Below are 18,635 nucleotides of genomic sequence, written 5' to 3'. Positions count from 1 at the left end.
GTGGGCGCCAAAGGCCCGTTTGAAGCATGTGGGGGGCGGAGAGGGGAGTGAGCACCACGGCCGTGCTCGGGAGGGGACTGGACCGCGATCGCTGCCCACCGATCGTTGGGCTGGCGTATCAAAGCAACGCACTCTTTCCCCTCCGCCGCCCCGCAAGATCAAACCGCCATGTCTTGTTGGGCAGCAGAGGGAAAGACGGCCACCGCGCATGCGGGGATTTGAGCCGTCAGCCGTCGTGACGTCAGCCGCGCATGCGCGGATTGGAGCCGGCCAACCTGCGCATGCACGGCTGACGTCACATAGGCGCCGTCGTCGCGTCATTCCCGGCGGCCGAGAAAAATGGAGCGCCGCTCCTAGCCCCCCCCCCGGGTGGGGGTGAATACGGTGAGAGGAGCAGCCTCCGAGGCCGTCGTTAAACTCGGCCGAGTTCACGACGGCCTTCACGATTTTTCCCGGGATCGGAGAATTCCGCCCTATGTCCGGAGCATGTGTCTATCTTACGATGCAAAAGTCAGCGCTGCCCTGCACCGATACTCCGCCAAGTTGGGGACTAGCAGCCGCACCATGTAAAGCCGGCTTTATCTGCAGATACGGATGGAGAATTGCCGGGTCAGTGGTTGTGCATGGGCACAACGGTGATCTGCAGCGGTCGCACCATACAACATGGCGCTGGCCACACACGGACACGGCCTGCCAGATAGTGCCCCCATCTGTAACCCCCCTCGCCACCCCTAGATCACACTACCAACAGTCCTCCCAGTCCTCCCCGAAGTCCGACCCCGGCCAGCAGAGCGGCTCCCCTCCCCTCGACTGTTACAGCACTGGACACAGTTCGCAGTCATCACGCAAGGCTGATGAAACCTCAGACCACAAGTGAGGCATGTCGATGGGAAGTCGGCATCGGGGCTGGCCTTCAGGTGACGGCCTGAGGCCGACCCAACGGCGTACGATGATGCCGTATTAGAGAGGGCAGAGCATCCGAAAAACGGCGCCATTCCCAATTTCGGCATCAAAGGGGATTCTCCCGCCAATTACCGAATGCGATTTTGGTGTTGGCAGTTGGAGAATCCTGCCCTAAGTGTTGACGCCAACGCAGAATTTGTGGACTTCCATAACAGCCAAACTGGCACCACACCTGATCCGATTCAGCTACTGTTAAGGGGCTAGCACCAGCGCCATGTGGAACACAATCGATTCCAATGAGAAATGGTGCCGGTTTTGCCGGTTTCGTGATTGACACTCAGGAGGTTGACAAGCTGCAGCCACATACACACACTTCACTCCCCACACACAACATCGCAACCAACCAGATGGCAGTAAGGAGAGCGTCACCAAGGTTTGCGGTTGGCGAGCTGGAGACCCTCCTGGACGCCATGGAGGAGAGCCGGAGATCCTTGTACCCCGGCCTGTGAAGGGGGCTACTAGCCGATGCCGTTCGCCATGCCTGGGCGCAGGTGGCAGAGGTGGTCAGCGCAGTGGGCATCGTAGTCCGGACCGGCTAGCGGTGCTGCAAAAACTTGCACCACATCCTCGGAGCGGCCAGGGTAAGTCGGCAGTACGGTGCCCCTGGCACTAACCCCCGTCCTACACACCCTTAACCCTATCCCCCTCAACCTGGAGGGTAGCTGGAGCCCTACCCTGCATCACATGCCGGGCCATGGCCGTGTGCCCTGACAACTGAGACCACCAGCTACCCACCCCCTGGGCTGCATGCGTCGGACTGTCGAACACTATCGTTTTCTGTATCCTTCCCCCCCCCCCCCCCCAGGAGAAGGCTGCACACAACAGCCGGGAGCAGGAGAAAACAGGGGGACTGCCGGACCTGTGGCCCCTCACTGTGGCAGAGCAGTCGGCCCTGGACGTAGTCAGCGGCCCAGAGGAAAGGGAGGTTGCCGAGGTGGAGTTTGGGCGAGGAAGTGAGACCTTGCTTATTTGCGGCTCCCCATGCCATGTGGTCAACCCCCACCCCCGCACCACCTTCACCCTACACCACCCCAACACCACCACCAAACCATCCTCACCCTACACCACCCCCACCCCACCACCTCCCACCCCCACATTCACTCCCAGTTCCCCCCACCCCCTCCCCCCTCCCCCCCAGGCCCGCAGTCTGATCAATTGTCTTGTCTTACATCTTACCGGGCCTGCTGGTGATAGGGCAGGTCCACCTTGCGTCCCTCGACCCCAGTCAGTGCCATGAACAGAACCCCTGTGAGCCGAGCAGCGATGGTAACAGCTTGGATACCAGCCCTCCGCCAGAGACGCAGGAGACCCTGGAGCTCGAGTAAGAGTATCATAGTGATTTTCCATCACAGCCATCTCCAACGCCCTCCACCATCCCAGAGACTCTCACCTCGGTTGGGCATTATAGTGAAGACGCTCCAGGGACACTATCAAGTGCGCTCCACAAAACTGATCCGATACAGCAGGTGGAGGTAGGAGCACCCGTGGGGGCAGAAGGTCAGAGGGCGTGCTGACCCCAGGAACTAGCTGCCGCCCAGATGGGTTTTGGGCTTCTGGAACAGACAGTCCCACCAATCGGGGAGATGCAGTTGCAGAATCAGGGACTGTATGAGGCGAGCATCCAGCAACTGCAGTTGCAGTTGGTTGGAGGAATCCAGCCTTGTGCAGCAGCAGGAAGTGGTGCCGACAGTGCGTGCTACCCAGGCCAACATCCGAGGTGGAGGCATTGAGGGTGACGGTTTCGGCGATGGACCAGCATGTCCAAGTCCTGGGGCATTCTATGCCGGCACTGCCGACTCATGTGCCAGAGCCACCTGGACATCGCCACGGCGCTCCTGTGCATGGCACAGTCACAGCAGGCCAGGTTTGGAACACTGCCCATATGCTGGCCTACATGGTGCAGGCACAGAGGGAAACGAGAGCGGGCCTCCAGGACTGGCAGCAATAGATGGTGGAGGTGCTTGGGGGATAGTTCTGCTCGAACCCCCATCCCATGGAGTAGCCCAGTGACCATTGGGAAGCCCGAGGGAGGAGGTGATGAGGCCCGTGCCAGTGGCTCCCTCAGGACACTGCAGCACTTCGGTCTACCCCCTCCCGTCCCTGGTGCTGTAATGATATGTGGAATATCGTTTGTTTATAGTTTAATAACGAACTGTAAGTTAGGATAAGATAGATTCTAGCATCTGACCACAGGTGGCGTGGTGACAGGAGTAGGTCACGAGAAGATAGGTATCATGGAGATGGGATGTTACTTCTTGAACAACAGCACAGACAGAGAATCTGGACAACAAGCACAGAGCACAGTCCCATATCGAGCAGCGCCTGAGACAATAGTTATTAATTTGAGTTAATCACAGTTATTTGTATTTAGCTATAATATCCAACTGCAATCTTACATCATGGAAATCCTTTTGAGATTTCGAAACGATTAATAAACAGTGTTGTTCATTTACAAAGCTGTATGTTTTCTGAGCACTTCAACCACAAAGACCTCATCATCCGTGCATGCAGGGAACATTACAGGTACATCTGGTGTGCAGCGGGCAGAACAGAGCGGCACCTCGCCACCTGAGACACCAGGGCGTCTTCCAGGCCCATCCAGGTCCGATCGCCCCAGAAGACGCTCATCAACGGGGACCCAGGTTGCAGGGCAGGAATCACTGCAGGCCGCCTCCACTCCTGCTGTAACGTCTGGGGAACCCCCGTAGACGTAGCGTTAGGGCCCATAAGAACAGAAGTTAGTTTGGCATGGGTGCAGGGCAAAGTTTAGTTATAGGGGCTAGGGTACAAATCTGTAAATATTCGTTCACATTAAACACATATGACCATTGTTACAGTCTGATTCAGTGCTCTGCCAGATGGATGTGAGGGTGGGCAGGTCTGAGCTGGCCAGAGAAGGGCAGGGGTGGGAATGGGTGTTGTGGGTGGCCCGTCTCCCTATCCCTCCACCCCCCCCCCCCCCCCAACACAGTCCCCACCACCATCACCCCAGGGATTCAATGGCATCATGTGATGGAATGGCCCATGATGCATGATCAATTGCACAAAGACTTGAGTTGGATACAACTGAGGCTTTATTGCTCTAAGATGTGTGGCCCACCACAGCAGCTGGCGAAATGGCTGTAGCATGGGGGGGGGAACATATTTATACTCCGCCTACTGGGCGGAGCTAGCAGGCAGGGACTACCAACGTACCTGTAGTACAGGTCCTACCATACAGCACCTAATAGAGGTGCAACAGTGGTTTACCACATTCACCCCCTGTTAAAATTGAGTCTGGCGGGGATGGTGGAGAACAATATACAACAAATGGTTTTATTTTTACATTTACATTTACAATATTTGATAGAGAGAAAAAGAATGTCTTTTGAAGTCCAGTGGACCAGTTAGAGGTTTAACCGGTCCGGGGCCTTAATGTGCAGCTGGGAGCGACGAGTGGTGGCGGAGATGCCGATGCTGGTCTGATGTCCGGAGACTCTGGGAGCATGCCAAAACCCTCTTCCTCCTCGGGCATGGACAGGGGGAGGACAGAGGGTCCCGGGGGAGTTGCTGCTGGGAGCGCCGGGGGAGGGGAGGGTGGTGCCGGGCCGGGGGTGTGTGTGTGTGTGTGATCTGCTGGTGCCAGGTCCCTGATGGAGACAGTATCCTGGCGGCCGTCGGGGTACGCCAAATAGGCATACTGGGGGTTTGCATGGAGCAATTGCACCCTTTCCACCAACGGGTCCGCGTTGTGGAGTCGGACATGCCTACGGAGCAGGATGGGTCCTAGAGCTGCGAGCCAAGTCGGGACGACACCCTGGATGTGGACTTTCTGGGGAAGGCAAAAAGACGTTCATGGGGTGTGTTGTTAGTGGCGGTGCACAGTAGTGACCGAATGGAGTGCAGTGCATCAGGGAGGATCCTGGTCCGTAGGGACAGTTGGACAGCCCTCCATACCGTCCCATTCTCCCTCTCTCCCTGTCCATTTCCCTGGGGGTTGTAGCTTGTCGTTCTGCTGGAGGCGATACCCCTGCTGAGCAGGAACTGACGCAGCTCATCACTCATGAAGGAGGATCCCCTGTCACTGTGGATGTAGGCGGGGAAACCGAACAGAACGAATATTGTGTTGAGGGCTTTGATGACGGTGGCAGACGTCATATCGGGGCATGGGATGGTGAAGGGGAATGTGGAGTACTCATCGACCACACTGAGAAAATACGTGTTCCGGTCGGAGGGGAGCGGCCCTTTGAAATCCACACTGAGGCGCTCAAAGGGGCTGGAGGCCTTCATCAGGTGCGCATGGTCCGGCCGGTAGACGTGCGGCTTGCACTCCGCACAGACCTGGCAGTCCCTGGTGATTGACCGTACTTCGACGGAGTAGGGCAGATTGCAGGCCTTTATGAAATGGTACAACCGTGTGACTCCCGGGTGACAAAGGCTGTCGTGCAGGATCTGGAGTCGGTCTACCTGTGCGCTGGCACATGTACCTCGGGATAGGGCATCTGGGGGCTTGTTGAGTTTACCGGGGGTGATACAAAATCTCGTAATTGTACGTGGTGAGCTCGATCCTCCACCTCAAGATCTTATCATTCTTGATCTTGCCCCCGCTGTGTGCTATTGAACATGAAAGCTACCGAGCTCTCCTGCCGGCCAGGTAATGCCTCCAATGCCGCACCGCTTCAACGATAGCTTGGGCCTCTTTTCCAATGGATGAGTGCTGAATTTCTGAGGCAAGAATGGTGTGGGAAAAGAATGCCACGAGTCTGCCTGCCTGATTGAGGGTGGCGGCTAGAGCGACTGTGGTGAACCACTGTGCACCTGTATTAGGGGATGTACGGTAGGACCTGCACTACAGGTTCGCCAGTAGCCCCTGCTGGCTAGCTCAGCCCACAAGGAACCATATAAATATGCGTGTCCTCCTCCTGATCAGCCATTTCGCCAGCTGCAGTCGGAGGCCACGCATCTGACTGTAATAAAGCCACAGTTGTACCAATATGAGTCTTTCATGCAATTGATCGTGCATCAGCGATGTCTGATACGTCGCTCTCTACTTGAAAGGGCTGTGTCTCGTCTACTGCGTGCATCCCGGCCTTGCCGATATCGGCTCTGATACGGGCGAAGGCCTGTTGTGCCTCGGCCATCAGGGGAAAATGGGTTGACAGTATGAGTGGGCGGGCCTTGTCCGCATAGTTTGGGTCCCACTGAGCGTAGTACGAAAAGAACCCCAGGCAGCGTTTGAAGGCCTTGGGGCAGTGGGGAGGGAGAGCTCCATGAGGGGGCGCATGCAGTCGGGATGGGCTCCAGAACTCCATTCTGGACCACATAGCCGAAGATGGCTAAACACGCACTTCTCCTTGTTGTAGGTGAGGTTTAGGAGAGTGGCGGTGTGGAGAAATTTGGCAAGGTTGGCGTCGTGGTCCTGCTGATCATGGCCGCAGATGGTGACATTGTCTAGGTACGGAAAGGTGGCCCGCAAACCGGACCGGTCGACCATTCGGTCCATTTCCGTTTGGAAGATGTTTGGTGATGCCGAAGGGAACCCTGAGGAAGTGATAGAGGCGGCCGTCTGCCTTGAAGGCAGTGTATGGATGGTCCAATTTACGAATGGCGAGCTGGTGGTAGGTGGATTTGAGGTCTACCATTGAGAAGACCCGGTACTGTGCAATCTGATTGACCATATCAGATAAGCAGGGGAGGGGATACGCATCCAGCTGCGTGTACCGATTGATGGTCTGGCTGGAGTCCACAACCATTCTGTTTCTCCCCCGTTTTAATTACTACCACTTGGGCTCTCAAGGGGCTGTTGCTGGCCTCGATGATGCCTTCCCGAAGCAGCCACTGGACCTCGGACCTGATGAAGGTCCTATCCTGGGTGCTGTACCGTCTGCTCCTGGTGACGCCAATCTGAGTTTAGATTTGAGACGAGGGAAGGCGGATCGACCTTTAGGGTCGCGAGGCCGCGCACAGTGAGGGGTGGTTGGGGCCCGCCAAATTTCAGGGTTAGGCTCTGGAGGTTGCACTGGAAGTCCAGGCCGGGTAGTAGGGCAACGCAGAGGTTAGGGAGGACATAGAGGCGGAAGCCGCTGAATTCTATGCCCTGGACCGTGAGTGTGACCGTACAGCACCCCCGGATCATCACGGAATGGGATCCAGAGGCTGGGGAGATATTTTGGTTGGCAGGGTGTACCGCAAGGGAACAGCGCCTTACCGTATCTGGGTGGATGAAGCTTTCGATGCTCCCGGAGTCCAGCAGGCAAGAGGTCAAGTATCCGTTGATTTTAACGCTGGTCGATGCGGTCGCCAGCTTGTGCGGACGAGACTGGTCGATGGTAACTGAGGCAAGTCGTGGTCGGTCGTCGCTGGTGTCAGATGATGGAGAGCCCGGGGGGCACAGGTCCTGGAACGCTGGCGGTGCCCATGTGCTGTGGGGGAGACAAGATGGCGGTGCCTGAAGATCTTGAGGAGGACAAAATGTCGGCGCCCATGGGCCGCACGTGTGGCTCGGAGGGGAAGATGGTGGCGCCCACTGGCCTCGCTTGGCCTGAGGGGGAGAAGATGGCGGCGCCCACTGGCCACGCGTGGTCTGAGGGGGAGAAGATTGCGGCGCCCATTGTCCGTAAACGAGGCGGGTGGGGGCGATAGCAGCGACTGCGCAGGCCTGGCACACCGCGGCGAATTGCCCCTTCCTACCGCAAGCCTCACAAAGGGCAGCGCGGGCCGGGCAGCGTTGGCAGGGGTGTTTCTGCTGGCCGCAAAAGTACCATCAGGGACCCCCGGGGTTCGCTGGCTGGCGCGTGCCAAGGCGTATTGGCTGAGTAAGGCCCCGCTGAGGCTGCCGTCTGTGGGGTCCACAATGCGTCGGAGGGGTGGGCCACGCGGCTGGGGGTGTAGGCCTGAATGTTGCGCGAGGCGACCGTCATAGAGAGCGCGAGTTTCTTTGTCTCTGCTAGGTCGAGCATAGTCCCTTCTAACAGTCGCTGGCGTATGAGGTCAGGTAGGCAGGGACTACCAACGTACCTGTTGTACAGTTCCTACCATACATCACCTAATAGAGGTGCAACCGTGGTTTACCACAGCCAGCTCGCATGCAGAGATCACCCAGGTGGACAGTGGAAAGTTCGACCGTGGACAGGAGGCAGACAGTGGATTACGATGCAGAACACCAGAGCTCATCGCAGAGTGGGTGCCATCATCCTCCATCCTATGGGCAAGATCCGCTGTTATTGCCAAACCAGGACCCACACCCCATAGTGCGGCAGGTATGTATCACGGAGAGAGTTGCGGGGGGGGCGTGCAGGGGGGATGCAGTGTCCGTGCCCCCGGCCCCCTCACCTCCTCCCCCCAACTGGGTAACCTGCAGGCAAACAGAGCATCCTATGCACGTTGGCTCTGGTGCACACATCGTGCGGCCTCCCTTGACTGCCTGTGCACCATGTCCTGCCCATCCTCCCCTTCTCCCACATTCTCCTCGTTGGACGAGGCCTGGTATTTCACCTCCCCCTCCAGCAGATCGTCCGTCTGCTGCACGATGTTGTGGAGGATACAGTAGGCCGCCACTATGCGGGCGACCCTCTCAACATCATACTGGAGAGCTCCACCAGAGCAGTCCAGTCACCTGAACCGCACCTTCAGGAGGCCGAAGCACCACTACACCACGGTCTTGGTTGCTGTATAGGCGCCGCTGTAGCGGGTCTCCACATCGGTCTGTGGCCCCCGGATCAGTGTCATCAGCCACAACTGCAGTGGATAATGCCTGCGACCCAGAAGCCAACCCCCCAACCGGGAGGAGGGGTGCATCTCAAACATGTCAGGAATTGTCGTGTGTGCCAGGAAGAAGGCATTGTGCACACTTCACAGGTACACAGAGGTGTATGATGCGCCTCTGATGGTCACACACCTTCATTGAGTGGTACGCCTTTCAGTTGGTGTAGAGAGGCCTATCATTTTTGGGTGCTCGTAGGGGGGCATGCATCCCATTGATCACCCCCTGGACCCAGAGCATCCATCGATGGCGGCAAAACCTACCTTCTGGACAGCCTGGTGGGCTCGGTGCACATTGAAGTGGATATATTGAGCCAGACTGGGTATTTGGGCCTCCATGACAGCATGTGCACGGAGGTCTGTGAGATCTCGGACAGGTCCCCACTCGGCAATTGGAAGGACCCTGTCACGTAAATGTTCACCTCGACGGTCACCAAGAGCGGGTGTCCTCCCCAAACCCCCGCAGTGCCAGTTGTGCCATCATCTGGCAGATATGTAGCACTTTCTCTGTGCTCAGCTGGAGTCTTCGACGGAATGCCCTGTCTGTAAGGTCCTCGAACAAGAGGCGATGCCTGTACCTGCGAGGCCTCATGCGACACTTCCTTGGCACCACCTCCTTCTCGGCCTGTTGGGTGGCCGGCCCTCCATCCTGGGTGACCGCCACCTGTCCCTCTGCAGCACACTCCGCTGCTGCGCATCTGCTGCTGCAGTTTCCTTCACCTCCTCAAGCAGCACCAGCTCATACAGCCACAGGGCATCGCCCCAGAGCTGCAGCGACCAGCAGGAAGGCCACCATTGCTGGTTGAATTCCAATATCCATTGTTTGCAGGGGTTGAAATGCCAAAATATCAGCATGGTGCATACCCCCATACCCAACCAGGTCCACCAGGCTGCATGGTGACCCTGGTTGGCACTGTGGGCTCTGCCACCGCATGTTCTCTCCCCCTCCCCCCCCATCCTTGCACCCTGGCCCTGTCAGTGTCTGGCACCATTGGGGTCTCTGACTCTCACACCTGTCCCCGATGCCAGGGGTACCGCTGTCTGGCATTACCCTCGCCAGGGGTATGCATCGGGGCCCCGTAGGGGCTACTGTAAGTTGCTCTGGGTAGGCCCCAGGCATGTGGCGGCCGGGTTAGGGGGGTGGTGGGGGGTTGGGGTTATGTGGAATGTGGAGAGTGGAAGTCACGGTGCAGGAGTGGGGGGCGCCCCTTCGGCCGGTGTCACTCTGCATAACCAGGGGCCAAGGTGGGTGCTCGGTGCAGGCCACGGTAATGGCGGTCCAGGACTGGACCCCACCTCAGTCCGGTGGGGGGTCATCCCAGCCACTTGCCCTGTTCTTCCGCCACCCCTGCCCCAGCCAGCCCGGTCAGTGTCCGGCCCGGCAACTCACAGTCACTCCTCTCTGTGTCCTACCTCCTCTCTCTCTCACTCATCAGCCATGACACCGGTTTCACAATTTTTAAAAACTCAAGTGTACCACTCCATCAGGAACTCAGGCCATCTGAGGAGAATCGCGGAGGCCCCGGAGAATACCGGGTCAGGCCCGCTAATGATTGCAAATGACCCTTACTGTGTTTGCGTTCAGTATGCATTGTCGAGGTGACGGAGAATCGCGATTTGGCGTCTAACTGGCACCCGCTGCGATTTTGGTGTTGGAACCTATTCTCCGCCCAATTGCATTTTGCGATTTCGGCGTCAGCCAATGGACAATCCTGCCCAGGGCATCACCGCTTACAGGTTTCTCCAGAGAAACTGAGGAGAAGCCTGAGAATTTGTTATCATGTCCAGAACTTTGTCGTAGAGATGATCTGTACATCAATGTGTTACTTGTTCCAAGTGTCAGTGTAATTCTCCATCCAGGAGCTGCAGCTGCGCAGGCCCTCCCAAATGGCCCAATCTCACCGGAACCAAATCCTGGCATCCACATATTCCACTGGCGCTCAAGGTGCAGTTGAACATCCTTGATGTCCAGCGTGTTTAACCCTCAGTGACGTGCCAGTTACATGCAGCACTCATCTCACCAGCAACAAAAGCATCAGTAATCGGCGAAAGCATTTCTTCAATGGCGTCATCAGGTGGCCCATTTGGATCAATATTGCGCACCAGGTCCACAGCGTCTTGTTGCTTCAAACCGGATTGCCTTCTGGACTCATACATGTGCCTCTGCCCGGTGTTCCACAGCCCAGGTTTCTTCGGGAAAAATTATCCTTCTTTCCGCTCCAGTAAAGGAAGGAAACAGAAACAGTAGCATCCAGACACTGCAACCACCAGCAGGAGCAAGCAGCAAACACATCCTTCAGCCATAAAGTGCACTCACAACTAGCAATGCCAAGCATATAACCAAGAGCAGGGCTCTGTCCTGGAAGCGTTTGGTCGGACAGAGGTGAAAATCGCTCATTGTCACAAGTAGGCTTCAAATTAAGTTACTGTGAAAAGCCCCTAGTCGTCACATTCCGGCGCCTGTTCGGGGAGGCTGGTACGGGAATTGAACTGTGCTGCTGGCCTACCTTGGTCTGCTTTTAAAGCCAGCTCTTTAGCCCTGTGCTAAACCAGCTTTTTATAGTTGCCTGTTATGGGTGTCCACAATATTTAAAGATGGCTGGAAGGCCTCACAAATGAAAAGCCCCTCACTCATCCCCCCCCCCCCCCCCCACCCGAGGCCCAGGGGCGACACCTGACCTGGAATGCTTCAACTCACACCCTCCCCTCCTCCCCTGACCAGGCCCGCCCTCCCCTGAGGGGACCCCCACCACCCACCAACGAGCACTGGGGCAGCAGCTCCAGCACCCTTGGACTGCATGCCCGAAAGTGGAAATGGTTACTCACCTCCTCACTTCCCCTCAACAGCCATTGCGCCAGCTTCACATTTTTAAATAAGAGTATTAAACGATGTCCACATGATTTCTTGCTGGGTCGCCGGTTAATTCCCAGGAGACCATTACACTCAACATCAATCTCGCTAATGAGGTTGAAATTAGTGCAAATTGGAGTTATTGATAGGCTTGCCATATTTGGATGAGATCCAGAACTTGCCATCGGGAGAGGCCCGGCGCCAATCTCGATTGAAGCCTTTCCCACTATTTAACCGGCACGCCCAGGTCCATGTGGGGCGCAATGCAGTGGTTAAACAGTGCCCATGAAGATGAAAACGTTTCAATGTACTGGAAACTGGAAATGTAATTTTCACAAAGAGTAATTACGGATTCAGGTCAGTGACAAATGAAATTTAATTTGAATGCTGCACCAAGGGAGGTCAGAGCAGGGTAAGGAAGAAAGGGTCAGAGGGAGAGAGACAGTTTCTGAGGCCCTAAAGCCTGGAAAGTCAGCGGGTCCATTAAACCGTTGCGGCCTGGACGGTCAGCGTGACCCCTAAAGCATTGACACTGGAGGGAGGCGAAGGGGAGGAAGAGAGTGTTTGAAGGGGAGGAGGGGAGAGAATTTGGAAAGGTGTGGGGGTAAGTGATTGGAGGTTGGAGGGAGAGAGGGAGGAGAGTTTTGACCTTAAGGTTGGGGAAGGGTTTGGTGGGGGAAACTTTAGACCCTGAGATTGGGGAGGGGGTTGGGGTCCGAAAGTTTAGACCCTGACATTGGGGAAGGGGGTAGGGTTTCGACCCCAAGACCTGGGTAGTGGCTGGGGAGAAAGCATAGATCCCGAGACTAAAATGAATTAAGAACTGATAGGGATCGGGTTGCGCTCTCCACCATGTGTGGTACAGCAGAACAATTATTTTGGACGAAATGAAACACTAAATAAATATTATTTAAGAAATTAATTTGTCGTATTTTTCAATGCAGGTTGCTGAGCGTGTGCAAGATAGCTTTAAGCAGGATGGGTATAGTCTTGAGTGCACTGGATAACTAAGTGCACCATACAAATTTGATGCCAAATTCATTCCAAGTTAGAACTTTTGTTGTCAAATTGTAATTGAGCATACTTGAAAATAAAAATGACGTTAAAAATTTTGGTTGGAGAATGCTTTAATGTGAAGATTGCAAAATTGGTACTACAGAATGACAAGGTTATTGAAGGGCCATTTTGTATGAAATAAATAAAGACATGTTAAACAAAAATAAAGAAGGTAGGTAACTTACATGAACTATTTTAAACATTTTAAGCATCTCACCAGTAATCGACTGAGGTGCAACCACAATTAAAGGCTTGGATCCTGCTGATGATGTAGGTTTTGTCATTGTTGATAAAGCCACTGCGACTTGATTTGCTTTTAAAACAGGTCTTTTGTGTCCTTGGAAAAATTTTACTTCCTCTGACTTCCCCCAGGTTGATTCCACAGCGATTGCATTATTGAAATATACCTGTGTGCAACAGAAGAGTAAATTAATAGACAATTTACCTTTGGATACTGGAATTATTATGTTAGTCATTATATAGGTCATTCCTTAATGTATGACAAGTAGCAGACTTGCCAAACATGCCAAACTCAGAGGAATAAATCTGAATTGTATTAAAATTTCTCAGGAGAGTTTTTTTTCAATAAGCTAATTAATGTAATATTTACAAAACATTGAAACACACAAATAATTACCTTGTTTCATCAGGTGGATTTAGCACAGAGTATTTCATTAAAGCAATGCAGATGTTAAACAGAAAGATTTGCATCTATTTTTGTTTCTACGATGGAGGCCAATTTATTTCACATTAATGAATTATTGATTGCACCTCAAATATTCCTGACATTATTGACTACTAATTAATTTTTTGCTGAATTTTCAAGTTCCAATTATTAAACCTCATTCAAATTACCCTCTGATTAAAACTACATTGCCATTTTAAGTTTTCATTACTCATTTATGGGATATGGGTGTCATTCTAAAGGCCAGCATCCATCGCCCATCCCAATGGCCCGCCCAACCTAATGTAGAAATGGGAAGAGATCCAGTAGATTATACTGTCTGGTGTTCTGAAGTATTTTGAGTCTCTTCAACTGCCCAACTTTACTTTTCCAAATGTAATTTTCTTTCTCCTTTCAAACATACACAAAGAATGACGAAAAGGTAAATTAAACTTGACAGCCATTGATATAAGTTGTACATTAAGATTGTGAAAAATCATACTTTAGCTGCTCTGCCATCTGCCAGTGATGGGAAAATATCAGTCATCATATTATCTACCTCAAAACTGATATCAGTTTGAACCATAAATCAAATCAATCTATGAAATTAATATTATATGAGCCTTATTTGGGGAAACATATGACAAACCTAACAAATAAGCAGCTGTAAGAGATGGGAAAGTCAGAAAATTACCTCATGACAGAAGCCTATTCAAAATAAGTGTAAATACTGTAAATATATCAAGTATATTCTGAAGGGTAGAAAATCTAAATAACTGAAGCGTCCTTTGTTACATTTCAACACATCGGGCTTTTTGAAAAATTGCAGGATTAAATAACTTTGCAGCCACAATTGTTTGCCATTGTACGTAACGACTGAACTGAAAATAATGACTAAACATATTTTTAACTTGATTTTCATTTGGAAACAATTTGGCATCCATCAATGAGAAGTGCCCCATCAAATCGGAAATGCATCCATTGGATCTGAAAAGTAAGTTATTAAAAAGCTTTTATCTCAAATAATTGAATGTCTCCATCAACCTTTCTGAGCATGATACAAATGTATCTGAAGTCACAATGCACTTACGCTGTTCAATTTTTAATCCACTATTACAAATGGAGCTTTCTCTAAAATGTGCATACTGTTAATTAGCTTGTTAAGAGCATGTAGCTTGTGTTATGGAACAAAAGCAATTAACAAATATTAATCACTTAATAGTCCTTCCACGCACCTCTCCACCACTCCTGCAACAGTTGCCAATTGTGTCTGTTCCGAAATGTATGTTTCATAATAGTGTGACGATTGGAGGGTTTTAGGAATATTGGCTTCTAAATATTTTGATAATTTAAAGGTTAAAAGCCTGGGGTTATAGTGTGTTTGACTGCTGTGGTCATGTTTTTAAAATATATTTTGTTTTGTAAAGGCTTGGGTATTTCTCTGAAACAGCAAGTGAAATTGACCAGGGAATTGTGGTTTGACTGGGGTAGTTTCTGGAGAGTTAATGTGCTTTTGCAGCCTGCAGAGGTAATTTGTTTTTTTCCGCTTGGGGAAGATGAGGTCATTGCTGGGTGGAGCCCAGGAATGCAGAGAGGTAGTGAGTTTGGAGAAGATTTGGGAGAGAGGGGAGCTGAATTCTGACCTGCCTGAACCTGTGTCCATAATTCTCTCACAGTAGGATAGTTATAAAAGAGTAATAATATGTAAAGCGCACAGCAGTTTTGGCTGGAGACAAGGAAGAAGCTCAAACACACCAGGTGAATCAGCTTTTTGAAGATATTCAGCCAGAGTCTAACAAGAGCCAAATCCGTTCTATGAAGTAAGTATACTCTCTGTCCTGCTGATTTTAAGATAGATTGAGAACTATATGTTTATTTTCTTGTTGTTTAATGGGAAATTGAGTGGCAGTGTTAAGGGTAATTGTAAGCTGTTCTTTTTGGATGTGAAGTTTAAAAAGTTCAATATTGTATTTGTAATGAAGTTTTGTTTTAGCAATGCCATTGCCCCATTTTTTTCATGCATTCACTCCTGGGGTGATACATTCTTTCTGCACAGCCTTACAAATAAATTAAAACATTGGGATTTTGGTCCAATATCCTAGTCTGGTTGGTCTGGTCAGGTCTGGGATCATAATAATATAATTAATGTCATGTCTAGCCATTTCTGAAAGAATATTTTACATTGATTTGAAAGATCCTTCCATATATAATTAGGGGACAGTCACTTCAAAATCTGGAATTTGGCAGCACAATGGATCAGTGCAGCTGGTCAAAGTGCAGCTACTTAGCCACCAATATCTTGGCTCTGACCAAATGGAAAACGTATCAAGTGTACGGCTCTTAAGGCATTATGGTAAAGTTTTCATCCGCCAAATAGCAGTTGTCCTGATCTTTCTACCCAAGTTACATTTGGCATAACAGCTCCAAACTTAGCCAAGGATCTAGGTTTGGTCACCTCCTCTTCCTCATTTAAATAGTATCCGTGACAACAGAATCCAAAGACATGTGCACAGTGCACATCCAGCTCTACATTTATACTGCATCTTTTGATACCTCTTGGGCGCGATTCTCCGCTGCCCACACCGGTTGGGAGAATAGCGGGAGGGCCTCCCGACATTTTTCACACCCTCCCGCTATTCTCCCCCCCCCTCGCCCCACCCACGTCACGAATCGCCGTTCGCCGTTTTTTACGGCGAGCGGCGATTCTCCGCGGCTGATGGGCCGAGCGGCCTGGCCTTTACGCCCATTTTTTCACGGCAGCAAACACACCTGCTCGCTGCCGTCGTAAAAACGGCCGCTGGATGCCCGTTTGGGGCGGGAGCACCACCGTTTTGCTCGGGAGGGGTCAGGCCCGCGATCGGTGCCCACCGATCGTCGGGCCTGCGTCCAAAAGGGACGCACTATTTCCACTCCGCCGCCCGACAAGATCAAGCCGCCACATCTTGTCAGGCGGCAGTGGAGAAATGCGGAACCGCTCATGCGCGGGTTCCGTCAATGGGGTGATGACGTCACCCGCGCATGCGCGGGTTGGAGCCGGCCACGCGTCATCTTGGTGCGCGGCCTTAACGACGGTCGTTAAGGCCGCGACACCGTGATTCCCGGGGTCCCGCTACTAGCCTCGATTGGGGTGGGGGGGGGGAGAATCGGGTCCTGGGAACGGGCATGAAGGCTGCCGTGAAACACGGCCAGTTTCACGGCAGCCTTAACGACTCTCCGCATTTGCGGAGAATCTCGCCCCTTATCTTTACGTTGTCAATTACTTCACCAACACACTCATTCTTCAATTAATCACGCATTCTTCCAATTGAATACTAAGAAAATCAGGGCCTTCAGCCTCTATTCAATCACCTGTTACTCGTTCAAACCACCTCTTCACTGTGGTGATATGTGGGCTATGTCATAGATGGATGATGTGTGGCGTCCAACCAGCTGGTGGCAGTACAGACACACCATCCAGACCCTAGACCAAGGTCATGTGATTCCGATATAAGGGGAGACACATTCGGCCATCTTCAGAAGAAGATTGAGACTGTAATAAGACATACATGTGAATGGTCAGTGCTAGGTGCAAGTTCCAGAGGAGTAGTTAGCAGACTCCAGAATAACGTGCTCTGTATCAGTTTGCTATTTTACCACACGAGACTCAATAAAAGATACAAAGGACCAAACACAAAACTCACCACTATCTCCGACTAAACTAAACCTTGTACAACTTTGGCACTCTAATTACCCCATGTGTAGCTTCACAAAGGCCATTGACTTCCACCTTATAACAGTGACTCCCACTTCCCTTCCCTTGGCCTTTCTACCAATATTGTTTATAAATCTGTCACCTCCATAAGTGATAATTCTGATCCTCTCCATGTTTAAATCCAATCATCATCTCTATGTCTGTAATCACTTCCAGCCATAAAAACCAACACCCACCATCCAATTGCCCAAATTACCCAATTACTGTGACTCCAAATCTTTGTGCTTCACTCCATTCCTGCCTCCCTATGCCCTTATTACAGCAATGTCTAAACCTCAACACCTCCACCTCTGTTATGAAAATTAAACTATTTGACTAAACTTCTATCATCCTACTGAATGCTTCAGATTCATCCTGGAATCAATTTGTTTCTGATTACAACTTTGTGAAATGCCTTGGGCCGGTTTCTACCTTAAAGGTGCTTTACCAAATGCAATACAAATTTTAGCTGTCTTTTGAAAATGGATTTGAACTGCATAATGTAAAATATTGTATCAAATTTAAATTAATACTTTGTACATAATGACAGTGATGTTGGCTCATATATTAATCCTAAACTGGCTGTCCTCATGCACTAATAATTGAATTTACTTATTCAGGAGGGTGGTTAGAATCTGGAAACTATTACCACTGGAGCAGTTGGAGTAAATAGCATCGCTAGCTTCTCCTTAAATGTGTTTAATAGATGAGCGAAAAAGGAATGGCGAACATGTTGATAAGGTGAAATTAAGTAAGGAAGGAGGTTCATATGCATCAGAAACACTAGCATTGGGCTGTTGGGCAAAATGGTCTTTTTCAATGCTATAAATACTAAGTAATTGCCCATCATGACGCCTATCACTGAAAAACACAATTCTCTTCAAACTCCACAGTATGCATACACTTAAATAACCATGCTAAAATAATTTTATTATACCATTATTTTGACCTTCATTTTCATTAATGAGCCTCTCTATTCTCCTTATTTATCTGTTTCCCCTGGGGTACTTTCATCCATCTTATTTATCATTTAAACATCACAAATAGGAGAGATTAGGAGCAGCTCTGCTTTGTCTACCTTATCTAAACATTTTGTAATCTTGCACACTTCTATCAAACCTACCCTCAACCTTCTTTGCTCCAAAGGGAACAAACTCAGCTTCTCCAACTTAACCTTGTAGCTAAATTCCCTCACCCTGGAACCTTTACAAATCCATGTCAGCTCTCCTTAATTACTCCAACCATTCTAACCTCCCTGATAATAATGCCTGTTAATTCTTTTCCCTGATTTTTGTGTCTAAAACCTTACCAGCCACTGATAGTGAACTGATAGGCCAGGAATAAGTAAAACTATCCTTGCACCCTTTCTTGAACAAGGCCACCTCATTTGCCACTCAGCAATATTCAGGCACCTCTTCCCTATCTTGGAAAGATTGGGTGATAATGTCAAGCCCCTTTCCTGCTTCCATCCCTTCCCTTAGCAGCCTGAGATGCAAGCCATCCAGACCAGGAGACTTAAGTATAGTCAGTCATTCCATTCCATTTTCACCAAGCAGGGCAGCACAGTGGCACGGTGGTTAGAACTGCTGCCTCACGGAGTCGAGAACCTGGTTTTAATCCCGGCCCGGGTT

The 18,635-nt window shown here is 51.1% G+C and overlaps 1 protein-coding gene across 11 annotated transcripts in view; it reads right to left on the bottom strand.

Moving 5' to 3' along the window:
• Positions 1–18,635, bottom strand: part of LOC119950570 (transcription elongation regulator 1-like protein) — a 924,053-nt gene that overhangs the window by 865,045 nt on the left and 40,373 nt on the right. For all 11 annotated transcript variants that reach the window (XM_038773098.1, XM_038773095.1, XM_038773090.1 and 8 more), the window contains one exon: positions 12,828–13,017. In XM_038773098.1, coding sequence (XP_038629026.1) covers positions 12,828–13,017 — 190 coding nt within the window. The remainder of the gene's footprint in view (positions 1–12,827; positions 13,018–18,635) is intronic.

The sequence above is a fragment of the Scyliorhinus canicula genome, chromosome 16 (genome assembly GCF_902713615.1).
Source record: "Scyliorhinus canicula chromosome 16, sScyCan1.1, whole genome shotgun sequence".
In the NCBI taxonomy this organism is placed as follows: Eukaryota; Metazoa; Chordata; class Chondrichthyes; order Carcharhiniformes; family Scyliorhinidae; genus Scyliorhinus; species Scyliorhinus canicula.
Note: the sequence above shows the minus strand (reverse complement) of the source record. Positions and strands in the feature narration are given on the sequence as shown.